Source organism: Amphiura filiformis, chromosome 13 (genome assembly GCF_039555335.1).
Source record: "Amphiura filiformis chromosome 13, Afil_fr2py, whole genome shotgun sequence".
NCBI classification, from domain to species: Eukaryota; Metazoa; Echinodermata; class Ophiuroidea; order Amphilepidida; family Amphiuridae; genus Amphiura; species Amphiura filiformis.
Genome location: NC_092640.1, coordinates 7,420,612 through 7,437,793, shown reverse-complemented (window position 1 = coordinate 7,437,793; position 17,182 = coordinate 7,420,612). Strand labels below are relative to the sequence as shown.

The window sequence follows — 17,182 nt, the reverse complement described above, 5'->3', positions numbered from 1 at the left end:
GTTCGTCGTGATAAATAATATCAATCCCAGGTTGTTGAGAGATTCCACAATACAGCGAGAAGAAAGATTTGTCAAAGGCCATCTGAAGAAGAGCAATACAAGGATCAAGAGTCTACTATCCACCGATGAGTCTGTACTATTAAATCATATCAAGTGCGCCCGTCTCCAAGTGCGTATCTAGAAAGCATAGAAAGTAACATACCGGAGAAATACCTGCAACCAACCTATTCATGCCTTGGGTGGAAAGTTGGAGACACATCGGTTCTCGAGTTGCTTGCAGTTGTCGGTCATTGCTTTCATTTCCAATCTTATCTGACCTTGTATGACCTTAAATTACCTTCTGGCTTAGATTGTTTAAGAATTATGTTAATCCTTGTATTCTATATAATGCAAGTTACTTTACATTGATACGAAATATGATAAAGCTTATTCCACAAATTACACTTGTCATGATTCTTAGATACAACAATGTCCAAGGCTGCCAAGGTGCCAACCGTCAGATTGTGAAACTACACATCATGGTTCGAATAGAAGAACAAAGGACTATTATATTATCCATGGGCTGAATGAGTAACCCAGGTTAAAGAAGAAATAAACACGAAATAAACCCTCAATTATCACTTATTAGTAAAAAAGCGATACCTTACTTGACGGTCTTGCTATTATTTTGCTTTAGCCACCCGACTAGCAGTTTTAGATTATAGTAAAGAAGTCAGTTTTATAATGAGGGTAATGATTTTGGCAATTGCAGTAAAATATTACCTCTCCTTTGGAGACTTTGGTAGTGAAATTCCCAGACATGGCCGAGTCTTAGTGGTTCTTCATGAACTCCTACTGCATGTATCCAATTCACAGATGAGTTTCCCTGTCCCTGCGGAGAGCTCATAACAATCATTATGTTTCTCTGCAGCATGTGGGCAGCAGCTATAGCAGTGATATGATCAGCCCATTCACCGTTTGCAATACTATCACAATAATCTTCCCAGCTTGCGTTATTGGCGGGAAAATTTCTCAAGTCGACACAACCATCAGGTCCCTGTAAAAGGCACCACACGCAAATCATGTTATACACGGGCTTATTTACATTAGTCTGATCTTTTAAGATCGGATCAAGCCTGTTGAGACAATTGGTGTCAAAAAAGGTGTCATAATTTGCGTAAGTGAAAAACGACTTTTTTTAAAACGTAAGTAAGATTTTCTCATCCATACACAGTGTGTATTATACACATCCTTACAATAATGTATATCAATTTCAATGTTGGTGTTTGAATGCAACTTATTTGTTTGCAGTTATAATAACGGGAAGTAAACATTGCATGAGGTGCGTAGATCAGGCAATTATGTATGTAATTATTTGCAATTTGCAAGGTCATGAATAGTCCGGGGACATAGTCCAATTAACTTTATTTTCCTATTCTATGATCAGGATTGATGATGGTGATATTTTTAATCAACACCTACGAAAATAACACTGAACAAAATGAAACCAATCTTTTAACATATTTGAGGTGTACTTTGATATATATAGATCAAGGGAGTTAAACAATTTAGTGCACAGATAAGCGACCTTTGGAATCTACTTACCTCTAATATTGGATTTTCTCTCATGAATGTCACTATAGATTTCCTCAAATCAACTGCAGACATATGTGGCTGTCCAAGAAGATCTAACTGATCAGTAAGTGCGTGGAAGAAGCAGTCTCCGTCACCCGGTGTTTCACCGCGGAATTCGAGGTTAAACCGTAAACAGTTCTCTTTCAAACGCATGACAACATCGTTCTGAGATGCATTTTGAGCAAGCCATTCACGTTTAGATACTTCAAGAGCTAATTTTAACTCTTCCGGGTTGTCAATCCATTGTTCATCTGCGTATATAAATGAATGGAACAACGTTGTTGTTTTTTTTAAAATAAAAAAGTGACAAAAGAACGTTAACGCAGACTTATATATACCCCAGTCCCCATCCATGCACTTGAAGCTACTTGAAGTGGTCGCATGTTTTGTTCTATGACTTTCGTCACTTACATTTACCACTAAAGGTTGCTTATTACCGCTTAAGGTGGTATCCCGGTGGTGTTTCAAGATGTTTCACTACATTTAGTTCACCTAAGGTGGTGTATGATGTAAATTCAGCAACTTGACGCAATGACGTGTAAATGTCGTACACATTGACGTATTTACGATTGAAATCAAGTTATTGAACTTACATACCACCTTGGGTGATCCACAGACAAATATCACCTATTATTAAAAGTGATCAGATCAGCAAGCTCAAGTGGTAAATTTGTACATTACTAGTATGTTATACTTCTATATGCATGACATCTAGAGATATTCATTTGGCTCAATCTCCAAGGCTGAAATTAGACTGTATCGAAATACTTTATGGCTTGTTTGTTTGCTAGAGAACATAAGACATAAATGGTCCGATGCATGGCATACATACAGCTCAATATTAGCAATATGCAACGAATCCTCTGAAATGTTTTAAATATCAGAATGAATTTGTCAGTTGCCGTTATTGATGATATTATTACATACCTTGAGCATGTTGAATCGAATGGGTCTCACACTCCATGTTCGCAGAAGTGACGGATGTCTTCTTTTTCGTCTTCCGTTTCTACTCAATTAAAAACACAATTAATATCAGTACCGAGAGGTCGATAGGGCTTAAGTGATTAGCCTCTGTAGCCGATTTGTGCTCTTTTGTCACTAAGAGACGCACCATTTGATACTCAGGGGAGTAGGAAGTTTTTCAAAAAAACTTCCCCCACTACATGAGCAAAAAAAAAAATATTCCCCATCAACACTAAAAAAAAAAAAACCTTCCCCACCTAACTGTGTATAAATGCATGAAATGAAGAAGAAGATGATGATGATGATGATGATGATGATGATGATGATGATGATGATGATGATGATGATGATGGTGATGATGATGTCGATAATGATGATGTTCATGATGATGATGTTATAGAGTTGAATAGTCAAGTAAAAACAAAAAAATATTTATTTTTGCACATGTAATGATGGACAATCTATTACTTTATTGTACCTTTTTATTACGTTTCTGACTACCAGCCAGAACAGGTGTGTGTACAAAAGTTTCAGCGTCTCTTCGTGTTTGTTGAGTAATGCCACATGACTTCATTATTTCTATTATGTCTGCGTTGCTATTTACCTGCAATATAAAATTGAACATGAAAAATATACAACAAAACCTTTATAAATGACTCAAAGACATAATTATTTTGATGTGATACATTAATTTCTGCTTACTTTTAGTATCAAACTATCTTTACTATCAATACTATGTGTAGATTAGTTAAAAATGTTAGATAAAGACGTGATCAGGTGGTGATGGAGTTTGAAAGAACAGTCAGTTGGCGGAATTTAGAGATGATTGAACCCTGGATCACCGAAGTGTTTGTAATGACCGTCTATACAGAAAGGGTAGGTTACTTCATGAAATGAAATATGATATGAAATATTATGTACTTTAATTTAGCATTGAGTGACATTATAATACTTCCCTTATTGTTATTGTTGTTGTTTGTTTTGTTTGTTTGTTTGTTTTGGTGGGTTTTTTTGTTTTGTTTTTTTGCTTTTTGTTTTTTGACAATGTGGTTTTGATGTTAAACGTAAAAATTTTAATCCTTAATTACTATTAAATCCATTTGCGGTAAAGATCTGGTCAGCTTATTTCGGATACATTGTGTATTCAATTGAAATATGTATCATTGCGTGAGAGTTAATCTGTAACTTCTAAACCACTGTAAAAAGTGAGTTTTCGTCAGCGTGGTTTACTAACCTTCGAAGTAAACCACGGAGAAGACGCGGACGCATTGTACAGTTAAAAACGCTGATGAACAACGGTGAAACATGATTAATCCCTATAAGTGATATGATTGTATTTTGTATCATTGATGTTGATTTATGCCAAATTTGAATTGAATTGAATTGAGTAAGATACAAAATTGTCAACTTCCTCATACATTTGTGACCCGGCAGCACAAATGAGCCGCAAATTCCCTAAATTGTATTCTGAGTTACGGTGTAAAATGTGTACGAAGGTTATATTCATCGGTAACTTAAGCTGGCCCGACATCCGTCTCATTTCGATAGTCAAAAACTAATCAATAATCCTATTGCTGAAGTGGATAATAAGCTTCTACCTTAGATGGCTATTGAACTTTTAATAGCTCTGGTCTTTGTTTGCTTATATTGCTAAATCCTGTTCAAGTGGTGGGTTACCAGGCATTGTATTTTGTACAGGTATGCATAACCAACAATTAACAATGAGAGAACTTTCTTAAACCTCGATGACTTGGGGATGATTTGAAATGACCGCCAATTATGACTGTTTGATATTTATTGCCAACAATGTGGAAAAAGAGACACATGTAAAAACGTAAAAAGCTATAATTTTGTTGAAGGAGCAAAGTTTAACAAACCATAACCCCGCTTCTGGACATCGTTTGAAGTCAAATGATATACCATTTTTAAGTTTATTATGTTTATTTTTAAACACGAAATAAAACAAAATTGACCGGGGGAGGAATTTACGGCTCATTCGCCGTGGACGGTCACATTTAATTAAAAGTAAACTTGCAAACGACCTATATATACTGATATAGTCAACGTAAAAGGCCAAGATGTTGCAAACTATTATACGTTCAACAACTGTTTGGAGTAACCTTTTATTTTATACAGGAATTTAGGAGATCAATACTCGTTACCTTATATTTCGGACAATAGTCTGGGTCCAATGCCCTGTAAGATTATCCTAACCCTCCAATGTATTATGGAATATATTACAAGTTTTTACTTTCATTAACAACCAGGGCTGTGTATATAGATTCAAACTCCGCCGTGTGCCAAGAAGGCACCTTTGTGTAAATTGAGGTCCAAGGTCACAGACCCTTGCAGCCGAGACCAGTCAGTACCGGGCGAAGAGTCTTCATTCGCCCAAGAGGGCAACCTTGGATAAATTGAGTTATTGAGGTCAGAGCCCGGGTCAGAGGTCCCACAGCCGAGACCCTTATAGCGATCAGTTACCGGGCGAAGAGCGTTTGAATCTCTTCGGTCATTCACCGGGTTCACCGCGTTTCCAGATTGGTCGATAGAAACGATCTAAAGATTTATTTAAATTACATGTAAGGATGCATAAATGTTAAGACCTATGACAAATCAAGATTACATTATATTCTATGAGGTTGTTGAACTTTGACCGATGATTCTAGAATACGATGATTTTAGATGATACTGCAATTAAATTAATTTGTAAAGATAAATAATTTTATCATGGAGCATAAGTTTACCCCCCCTCCCCTACAAAACCTATTGGACCATTGGACCTGTTTTGTAGGTCATTAATCAGGTTAATTAGACATCGTGAAGATATATAGCCATTGTCTGTTTTTTAGCTCATTGGACCAGAGGAACAATTGGCCTCAATTCAATTTGGCAAATGGTACCCTTTGGTATCTGGTGGAATCTGAAACTGAACTGCATACCCTCCTCTATCACTTCAAGCAGAATAATGCATTAATATTGCGATCGCTTGTTTTTCTTGTCCATTCTCGTAATTTGTAAAGATAAATAATTTTATCATGGAGCATAAGTTTCCCCCCCCCCCCCTCCCCTACAAAACCTATTGGACCATTGGACCTGTTTTGTAGGTCATTAATCAGGTTAATTAGACATCGTGAAGATATATAGCCATTGTCTGTTTTTTAGTTCATTGGACCAGAGGAACAATTGGCCTCAATTCAATTTGGCAAATGGTACCCTTTGGTATCTGGTGGAATCTGAAACTGAACTGCATACCCTCCTCTATCACTTCAAGCAGAATAATGCATTAATATTGCGATCGCTTGTTTTTCTTGTCCATTCTCGTAATTTCTCATGTATCCCAGTACTAGTATTACGGGTTTATCTTTACGGTAATGATAGAGCATAACTTAACGGTTATACAGAAATAGATTACCTGGGGAAATGATTCTCTCAACTTATTGAATCCACGAAGGTAGATGTCCCGTGTGTCTTGGTCGGCTTCAAAGAATTGGATGAGATGGCCATAAAGAGTGGCGAGAGATATTGCGGTTTTAGTATCATTTGGTTCAATTTCCAAAGCTGAAAATATATCAAAACACTTAATTACATGAATGGTACAAATACAGCTCCACTCTTGGGCATGTGAACCATATCCGATGAAATGTTAATATCAGAATGCTAACTATTGACTTTCTAAATACCAATGAGCCCCCCTTCCATCGATTGCAAAATTTAGAAAATCCCATAGGAAAAACGGCCTCTGCGTCCCCCAGCATGTTCGGTGCCCCGCCCCACCCCCAAATCGGATGACCCACGCCACGCCACTGTTTGTAAACACTGTTTTTGTAGATTGAAGTGGTACAGTAAAGCATCAGGCACGAGTAGATACTTATTCATTCTGCTCTTGAACATGTTGAAGGATGGTTTGGATATTGCATAATAAATATAAAAACAGCATGATATAGAAAGCGAACATAATCAATTTCAGGCGACTTTCGGCAATGCCACAGCCCACGATAGTATTTTTTGACCGCTGACGTAAACTGTAAAATGCATGTATTGTAAAATTGTATATTTATAATACTTGGTTCAAAATGGCTGTTATGCATAACAGGTCTTGTCTTTTGAAACTTGTCGGCTGCTAGCCTGCTATATGTGTCTCTTTTTGCACAATAGCTAGGAACAAATACCAGACTCTTCTCAAGTGAAGGTCACTCCATATCATCCCCAAGTCACATGGTTTTGGAATACGTGCGACTTAAGGGGATGATTTTAAGTGACCTTCACTTGAGTTGAGTCTGGTATTTATTCCTAGCTATTATGTAGGATGTACACAAATAGAGTTTCTGACAGCACAATTTTTGAAAGGACACCATGTATGCGGTTTTCCTACATCATTCGCAAAAGGTTAAAAAAGGTTGCCAGAAAACGTTTAAATGTCGGGTTATATAAAGGGTATATAAAGGGTATAAAACATTTTCATAACATTGAAAAACATTTGTTGGTAACCTACTGCAAATATTTTAACATAATGTTATTTTAAGTGTTGGCAAAATATTTGGCAAAATATTTTACAACAACAACAATATTTTTGAAAACATTTTTAAAATCTTGTTGTTGTGTGTTTTTATACAAAACGTTTTAAAATGTGTCCGTAACCTCTATATAACCCGACATTTAATGTTATCAAAACGTTCTTATATAAAAACCACAATATAATAATGTTTAAAACGTTTAAAAACATTTTTGTGTTTGCTGGGTTGGGGGATGATTTTAAGTGAAATTCACTTGAGTTAAGCCTGGTATTTATTCCTAGCTATTATTTAAAAGAGACACGTGTAGCATCATTTTGTACACAAATAGAGTTTCTAACGGTACAATGTATGCGGTTTCTGTTCTACTTGTATGAGACAAAATAATAAAGGGTTATAAAATAATTGTCACCCCTAAAATTACAACACATTTCTTCGCATAACTTGACAAATGTACTGTTGATTTGAAAACTTTAAAAAACAGTGAAGAGAGGAAACATTTGCTCTACCCTCCCAAAGTTCTCCCCTCTTATAATCATTTTTCGTTGCTCAAAAATAATCACATTTTCCAAAAATGATGCTTTCAGAAAAACGTTGCACTTTTCAACATACTATACATGTAATGTACAAAAACGTTCTCTATGTCAACGTGATTAATGTTTTATTGATTTAATTGTTTGCTTATGGCACGCCACAGGCTGCATATTGCATCGAGTCGCAAAGAACACATCGAGTTTAAACAAAACGCATCGAGTTTAAACAAAACGCATCGAGTTTAAACAAAACGCATCGAGTTTTAAAAAAACGCATCGAGTTTAAAAAAGACACATCGAGTTTTAAAAACGTACATCGAGTTTAAAAAACGCACGTCGAGTTTAAAAAACACACGTCCAGTTGAAAAAAAACCCAAAAACACGTCGAGTTTTGAGGAAAAAGAAATCGCATCGAGAAGCGCCACCTAGAGTTTCTGCTAGACTACGGGCTAATAGAGGGGATCATAGGGGAAATATTCTTGACATTGCTGTGGTTCTATAATGGTCAACTGACATGTTTGGTGTTATTACAGGCTGTAGTGACATTTCGGAATTCGGGGAAACATTAAAATTGCAATGCAACAGTCAGTGGCTCAGTCAACATGTGTACGGTTTCATATCACTGCAACGATGCGATATGATGGTTTACAGGGATCACTATAATAGACTCTGAATACAGAGTCTATGCAGGGTACAGAGTCTATGCAGGGATATGGTCACTTGTATATTGGTAGGCCTATATTATTACGGTCAAGGCCGTAGACGTGTCAGTAGGTGGGTGTTGAATGTTGAAGTATAATTAAAGGAATCTAGTACATGTATTGCTCTTTTAAATAGTATTTCCACAAATGGATGATAATATAAATAGTGCATGAAGATAATTGCTATTTTTGGATATAATTTTACGAATGGTCCCTTAGATCACTTTTTTTCTTACCACCGGGATACAAGATTAGGCCACATGCCTATGCTAAACATTTAAGAAAGACCCTCTAAAATCCCATCGATAGTGTCACCTGTGGGGGGGCACTCAACTTTAGAAATGATATAGGCCTACCGGCGTTGCGAAGTAGGGGCCCATCGATACAAAAACATTATAAAAAAAAAGGGGGGGGGTCATGGGTACAAACAAAATGAAAATGGGGGTCATTGCATTGGGGTTTTTTATAATATTTTGAAAAAAGGGGTCATTGGGTATAAAATTTCAAAAAAGGATTCATCAGGTAGAACATTTTTTTAAAATGGAGCAAAATTCTATTTTTTATTCCAAATTTCTTAAATTTACACTAAATAGGCCTACAAATTTGCTGAAATAAGAGAATTTGAAAGTTTCCGCATTATTTTGTAGCATTTTGATGTACAATTCTAGACAAAGGGGTCATTGGGTAGCCGTACCTAAAAAAGGGGTCATTGGGTATCCGCACCTAAAACAAATGGGGGAAATCGGGTAACTTTTTAAACGGGGGATCATCGGACAGGCACATATACCGTCACTTCTGAAGTTGAGCGCACCCCCGGTCATGTTATGATGATAATAATATTGATGAGCTCATTAAACTCTATACGGTATGTCGTTTGTAGAGGAAGACAATATCGTTGCTAGACATGGATAAAAAGACCCCATAATATGACAACGGCATTCTCATCACGGACATATTAGAATGTCCCCCGGTAATCTGATGTAAATGGTAGTAAGAGGTCGCAAACTCTCCGGTAGTCTTATGTCTTTGCAAAAATGAGCCCCTATAGAAATACCCCCTATCATAAGTATAGCTAGTAGGCATATCATGTTAATGATAATAAGGGGTCAACTCTTCTGTAGTCTCATGTCGTTTGTAAAAGAAGCCTCCTATATACTAAGATATATCTCGGATATGATAGAAAGAACCCCGCCTGGTAGTCCGGGCTGGTAGTATCATGTTAATCAAAATAAAAGTTCCAAAACGCCCCGGTCTGTAATAACACCAAACATGTCAGTTGACCATTATAGAATAATGTCAAGAATATTTCCCTATGATCCCCTCTATTAGCACGTAGTCTAGCAGAAACTCTAGGTAGCGCTTCTCGATGCGATTTCTTTTTCCTCAAAACTCGACGTGTTTTTCTTTTGTTTTTTTTAACTGGATGTTGTTTTTTAACTGGACGTGTGTTTTTTAAACTCGACATGTGGTTTTAAAACTCGACGTACGTTGTTTAAACTCGATGTACGTTTTTAAACTCGATGTGTGTTTTTAAACTCGATGCGGTTTTTTTTAAAACTCGATGCGTTTTGTTTAAACTCGATGCGTTTTGTTTAAACTCGATGTGTTCTTTGCGACTCGATGCAATATGCAGCCTGTGGCGTGCCATATTTGCTTTCTTTCATTGTATGTGTCCGGTACCTCAGTCACCCCTGCTATCATCTTTCAGTATAAAGCAATGATTTATCGACATAAATTTGGACATAAATGGGGTTTTCTTTGAAGTTTTTATTCAGCAGGTGTTTCAAAAATGGTAAAATCACGATAGGAGGAGAAACAAGGTTTGTAGTGTGGTGCTTAGTTCTTTCGCTGGCAAGAGAAGATGAAATTTACTTGGTAGACTGAAACAGTTGCAACGATCTGGAGCGACGGCTCTCTTGAATAAAGGCGCAAGTGAAAGACGAAATGGCCATAAGAGATCGCTTGAAGTAAGAAATTGGATGTATGCATCCCAACTTAAATCTTGTGGCCACATTATGATTGCTACACCTTTATCAAAGAAATCCATCACTTTAGAGTAAGATGCAAGATGCTTCAGCCTACCCATTTACAGGTAAATATTCACCCTTTTGGTCAAATGTATGCATAGAGACCATATTATCCTTCCCTTGTGATTTTATTATTTTGAAACAACTGCTGATAAAAAAATCAAAGAAATCCTCATTCGTGTCAAAATTAGTTTCAACGAATCATTGTGTTGTACTGCATGCAGGTTACATGGGTAACTGAGGGATCAGAAACAGAATGGTAAATTAAAAGAAACCAATGAAATCAATCATATCATTCATATCGACATTGTTTTGTACTTTTGTACATGTAATGTACGGAATGTTGAAAAGTACAACTTTTTCTGAAAGTGTCATTTTTGGACAATATGATCATTATTGGCCAAAGAAATTGTTTTTGAAAATGGGACAACTTAGGGAGGGTAGCAAAATGATTTTTCTATTTACTGGTTTTTGAATTTCTTTAAATCAACAAAATGTACGTCAAGTTTTTATGCAAACAGAAGTTTTGTAAATTTAGGGGGTATTTCTTTTGAACCCCGTAGTTGCTTTACTTATTTTGGAATCAAACATACCTTGAGTGTAATTGACATCAGCTTCGTGAAAAAAATAATATGCCTGGTCTGTCTCATTTCCTTCTTGTAATAATTTCCCCTGAAAATAATACAAGGAGAAATAAATTCTTACTTTAGGATGAAACCATGAAAACAATGCTTCTTTTTCTTCAACTCTTTTTGAGGTAGGCAGATATTTAAAGAAAACTTGTATGCGAGCAACCAACTCCCTTGATTAATATGGAGGTAAAATCTACAAAACTGGCTATATCTCGCTCTGATATAGGAGAGTGATTTTGCGTTTGGAAATCGCAAACTCTGGGTTTGAAAACTTTTGAAGGACACGTAGCTTTTGCCTCAAAAGCCAGAGTAGTGGAAAAGTGTAATGCATTAAAATTTTAAGTCCACAAAATATATATGTTTGCAAAATTCATTAATTAAAACATATCTCATTTCCTTCTTGTGGTTTATGAGTCACCCGAGTAAACGGGCCAGAAAAGGGGTAAATGCCCGATGAACATGAAGAAAGTTATAGTTTGTTCCGTTGATTAAACCCTTCTAAACATTACATCGAATGAACTGATTCTTGGCGACTCCAACTATGACGAAACAAATGACCATGAACATGATTAATCACCCAAATTATTATTTCGTTTTATTACTTTGCTATCAACATTGTTATTGATATTGACATTTTAATTACAAATAGTAGATACTGAAATACTACTTACAGTTTCGTAAAGACAATCTGCTATTCCAGTCAAGAGTCTTTTGTTTATTGTGCAGTTGGTGTCATACATAGCTACTCCCCACCTGTTGATTAATTCTAAATTAACAACTACACCTAACTGGTAATACCACATTGCAGTAAGGAAATCGCCAATATCTCGAAACGAATCGCCATACTTCTTCACCATGTATTGGAATTTTCTGACGAACTCCTTGTGCTGCAAAAATCCGACAAAAGGGGCCAAGTTAGATTACAATCATCATTTAACCAGGGAACTAGTTCGACTTTCAGAAGAACGTATTATAATTAGTCATTGTCGAATTGCCATCAAAAAAATCTTCTTGTCAGACACAAAGAGTTTTAACTATTAATAAAATAAAACCTTTTTACCTACCTCTTTCAAGCTTGATCTGCTTTCATGGGCACTGTAAAGAGTAAAAATTTAAAAAAAATGGTAATCAGTGAAAATCATATATTTACTGAAAGAAGTAAGTGGCTGAAAAAGTCTTCTTCAAAATTGTATCTGTTTTGAGAGTTATGCTCAATGTCAATGCTTTTATAAAGATTCAGGAAAATATAAAATAATGTAACAAAAACGTGAAAAATTATATCAAAATGGTCTCACATTGTTCCTCTAACATACGAATTCAAATATTGGTAAGTTTTAAATATCATAATTGAAAGAAATGTTTGTTTTTCAAAGTCGCACAGGAAATCAGGCCAAATGCCATTAAGTTATTGATCATATGTTTTATATTGTGATGTCACCCTAGAATGAAGCACCCTAGAACAGGGTTCAAAAGAAATACCCCCCCCCCCATATTACAAACATTTCTTTACATTACTTGACACATATTTTGTTGATTTGAAACACTTAAAACCCTATGAATAGAAGAATCTTTTTGCTACCCTACCAATGTTCTCCCTTTCAAAAACGGTGCTTTAAAAAAGTTGCACTTTTCAACATCCCATACATGTAATGTACAAAACATTCTCGATATCAATGTTATGATTGATTCAATTGCTTTGTTTTCCTTCACCTTTCTGTCTCTGATCGCTTACCCATCAAACACAAAAATGTTTTTAAACCGTTTTTAACAGGTTATATTTGTGGTTTTGGTTTTGGTAAAAACGTTTTAATAACATTAAATGTCGGGTTATATAAAGGTCATGGAAACGTTTTAAAACGTTTATGAAAACACTCTACAACAACATTTTTTTAAATGTTTTCGAAATTTTATTGTAAAATATTTCTTGCAAACATTTTTGCCAAATATTTTGTCAACACTTAAATACCATTATGTTAGAATATTTCAGTAAGTTATCAAAAATGTTTTGAATATAATGAAAACTTTTTATACCCTTTATATAACCCGACATTTCAACGCTTTCTGGTAACCTTTTGCGAATGATGTCGAAAACGTTGTGTTTGCTGGGTAGTCACCCATGCAACCACCATTTAGTGCAAAATAATGATTCGCTAAAGCTAATTTTGACATAAATGAGGTTTTCATTGAAGTTGTTTCGCAATGATAAAATCGGTACATTTGTTTTTTGTTTACGATTGGAGCCCAAAATGTAACAATTTACTTTTTTGCTTATAACTCAAAAAATTTCCTGAAGCCGTCTATGCATGTGTATCTGAATGACATCTAACACCTCTGATTTTTATGGTAATTGTGTATGGATTGTAACTGGAATATGCCATTATACTTACTGATCCAGTTGAAATAAAGTTTCGTCAATTGATTGACGAAGATCGTACAAATCTTGCTGTACTCGTATTTCCTCTGACTCATCTTCAATATCCATTGTCTTGTTTCATACGAAACAGTACTGTTTAAAAAAAATAATTTTATTTGTTATTAAAATTCATGAGCTTCAATTCAATATCATCATCATAATTATTATCACCATTATCATCATCATCATCATTATCCTCCTCATCTTCATCATCATCCACACCATCCTCATTCTCACCATCCTCATCCTTATCATTGTTGATGCTCAAATTGCATGTCTTGGGTGTTTTGTGGACATTGTGGTCAAATTTCGAAGTTGGTCAAATTTGGTTTAAAACCATAACAAAATATTCCTCTTATCCAATAATTAAATAAAAATTCCCTTTAAAAGGGAAGGCCAGCCTCAATGCAGAAGAGGTCTTGTAAATAGTTTGGGTCACCGTGAAAGGCATTTTTAGGATCACGCTTACATCCATGTTACATGACAGTTCACCAAACCATCAATGGTGAGAACATGCACACTGAAACAGCAAAAAGCATTAACTCCTATAACTCCTGTCAACTCTTTAATTCATAAATTGTTCTGTATTTTTGTCTTTACTGCTTTTTACCCATGCTTATTATTAAAATAAAGAAATACACTGCAGTTGTTAGTTAATTCGCTATGTAAACTCAACTTACATGCACATTTTATTTTAAAATGATTATTTCGCAATGTATAGTTTACTATAAAGTAGATAGTGGCAAGCACATGATAAAGGACTGATCATTCACTACAATCTTCACTTTTAAACTGTATTTTTTGAATGTGTTGATTAGTCCGAAATTCCTGCAAAGCTATGGACATGGCATCTTACCTACTCCATTCTGTAATAGTCTGCATTGTGTGTTTTCTCAGTCTTCAATCATTTTGTTGAATGTAATTTTATGAATCAAATAAAAACTAGAGTCAACAGACGCTGAATACAAGCCGCAATTTGACCCCTATAACTTGACCCCTGGGTTACGGATGGGGTCAACTGCTCTTGCATTGTGCTTAGGATGTCATAAGAAATATTCCTGGTGAATTTCAGCTTAATCGGAACTTATACATGGATTTTGATTTTTTAAATTTTGATTGACCTTTGACCCCCTTAATGACGATTAGACCTCAATGAAAAAAAAACCCTTATGTACACCGACAAAATGCATTGTTCCAATTTTAATTAAAAATTCTAACATGTTCAGTTCTTGAGATAAAAATTCTTGAAGTTATTCAGCTAAAAACAGGAAGTGACCCCTTAATGACCTTTGACCCCCAAAATAAAAATACCATGCATACATCAGGGAACACTAATTCATGTATGTTGGTTATATTATTCTGGTCTGTTTACATTTTGAAATAAAAATGTTTTGAACATTTTTGATAATTTTGGTTTTTGACCGGAAGTAACCCCTTAATGACCTTTTGACCCCAAAACTGTAGGCATCCTAAAGACCCTGGCTAATAGCAATGCATGTGTGTTAATGTCGACTCTCTGCTATGTAATTTGTACAGACAGTGATTTTTTGAATATTTTTACAAATTTTTCAGATTTTGACCGGAAATGACCCCTTAATGACCTTTGACCTCAATTCTTTTTAGGAAGTTTTAAGCACTGCCACATGTTGATTCATATGCATGAGTCACATGATCATTGCATGTAATTTGTGGAAGGAGTAGCATTTTTGTGAAATCAACATTTTTGACCATAAGGTCAAGGTCAAAGGTCACAGTCAGGTCAAAGTCAAATGTAAGGTTTGGCCTAGTCCAGTGGTCATTTGGCTCAAGTATGGTTGAAATCTGTCGAAGCATAAGAGAGCTAGGGCGAAACGTGGCAAGTCACGCAAAATGTCACGAGTTGCCAGAAGAAAGAAAGAAGAAGAACTAGTGGCAAATGGTGGTCATAGACCACAAACCTAGCTGGGGCTTGTTGGTGTTGTGGAGGTATCTGACCCCTGCAAAATGTTCCAAAAATATTTCCCTGGTCATGAGGTTTGTTGTCACCGAGTTAGAGTCCCGTGCTCCTTACAGATGTCCAGAAAATGCAATTCTAAGATTTGACCCCAGATGACCTTTGACCTGACCCCTGAAAAATGTTCCAAAAAATTTCCCCTGCTCATCAAGTTTGTTGTCACACAATTCTAAGATTTGCCCCCAGATGACCTTTGACATGACCCCTGCAAGATGTTCAATAATGTTCCCTGGTCATGAGGTTTGTTGTCACCGAGAGTGAGCCCTATACCTCTTACAGATGTCCAGATAACGCAACTCTAAGATTTAGCCCCAGATGACCTTTGACCTGACCCCTTCAAATTGTTCCCCTTTGAACCCCTTACAGATGTCCAGATAATGAAATTCTAAGATTTGACCTAAGATTACCTTTGACCTGACCCCTGCAAATGTATCAAAATTTTCCCCATGTCATGAAGTTGGTTGTCACCAAGTTTGAGCCCCATACCCCTTACAGATTTCCAGAAAATGCATTTCTAAGATTTCACCTCTGCGTGACCTATGACCCGACCCCTGTAAAATTTCCCCTGGTCATGAGATTTGTTGTCAATGAGTTTGAGCCACATATCCCTTACATATGTCCAGATAATGCAATTGTAAGATTTTATCCCTTTAATGACCTTTGACCCCAATTCTGTGTACAAGTTATAGGCACTGGGTATAGTCGATGCATATGTGCAAGTGACGTCATTGTGCTATGTAATTTGTGGTAGAAGAAGCATTTTGAAGGTATTTGGTTATATACCTGTAATGCCCCCTTAATGACCTTTGAACCCAATTCTGTTTACACACTATGGGCACTGGGTATAGCCGATGCTTATGGTCAAGTGACGTCATTGTAGAATGTTACATGTAGGAGAAGAAGAATTTTTAGCTGAAATCACATTTTTAGCCTATTTGACCCCTCTGTAACCTTTAACCTACTAAAAGTCAGGTGACGTGTATGGTCCTGGTCAATGATGGTTGTGATCAAGTTAGGTCAAAATCGGTCAAAGCATGTCTGAGCTAGAGCAAAAAATGTGCAATTTGTTGCCAGAAGAAAGAATGGATAGCATTACAGTACCTAGCTGGGGGGTGTAAACCCCCCAGCTAGGTAACTAGTGGCAAATGGTGGTCATAGACCACAAACCTAGCTGGGGCATGTTGGTGTTGTGGAGGTATCTGACCCCTACAAAATGTTCCAAAAATGCTCCCCTGGTCATGGGGTTTGTTTTCACCGAGTTTGAGTCCCGTACTCCTAAACAGAAAAAAAAAAAATTCAATTCTAAGATTTGACCCCAGATGACCTTTGACCTGACCTATGCATGATGTTCCATAATGTTCCCCTGGTCTTGAGGTTTGTTGTCACCATGTTTGAGCCCCTGTACCTCTTACAGACATCCAGAAAATGAAATTCTACGATTTGACCCCAGATGACCTTTGACATGACCCTTGCACAGTGTTCCAAAATGTTCCCCAGGTCAGTAAGTTTGTTGTTGTGGAGTTTGAGCCCCGTACCCCCTAACAGATGTCCAGAAATGCATTTAGAAAATTTGACCTCTACATGACCTTTGACCTGACCCCTGCAAAATGTTCCCCTGGTCATGAGATTTGTTGTCACTGAGTTTGAGCCCCATACCCCTTGCAGATATCCAGAAAATGAAGTTATAAAGATTTGACCCCAGATAACCTTTGACCTGACCCCTGCAAAGTGTTCCAACATGTTCCCCTGATCATTAAGTTTGTTGTCACCAAGTTTGAGCCCTGTACCCCTTGCA

At 36.3% G+C, this 17,182-nt stretch overlaps 1 protein-coding gene across 1 annotated transcript in view; it reads right to left on the bottom strand.

Annotated features, from left to right (window-relative positions):
- Positions 1-17,182, bottom strand: part of LOC140167387 (3'-5' exoribonuclease HELZ2-like) — a 107,700-nt gene that overhangs the window by 19,782 nt on the left and 70,736 nt on the right. The window contains 9 exon segments of the mRNA XM_072190693.1: positions 763-1,036; positions 1,585-1,865; positions 2,542-2,620; positions 3,056-3,181; positions 5,990-6,135; positions 10,943-11,021; positions 11,653-11,868; positions 12,046-12,076; positions 13,369-13,487. Of these exon segments, the coding sequence (XP_072046794.1) occupies positions 763-1,036; positions 1,585-1,865; positions 2,542-2,620; positions 3,056-3,181; positions 5,990-6,135; positions 10,943-11,021; positions 11,653-11,868; positions 12,046-12,076; positions 13,369-13,463 (1,327 nt within the window). The 5' untranslated portion in view covers positions 13,464-13,487.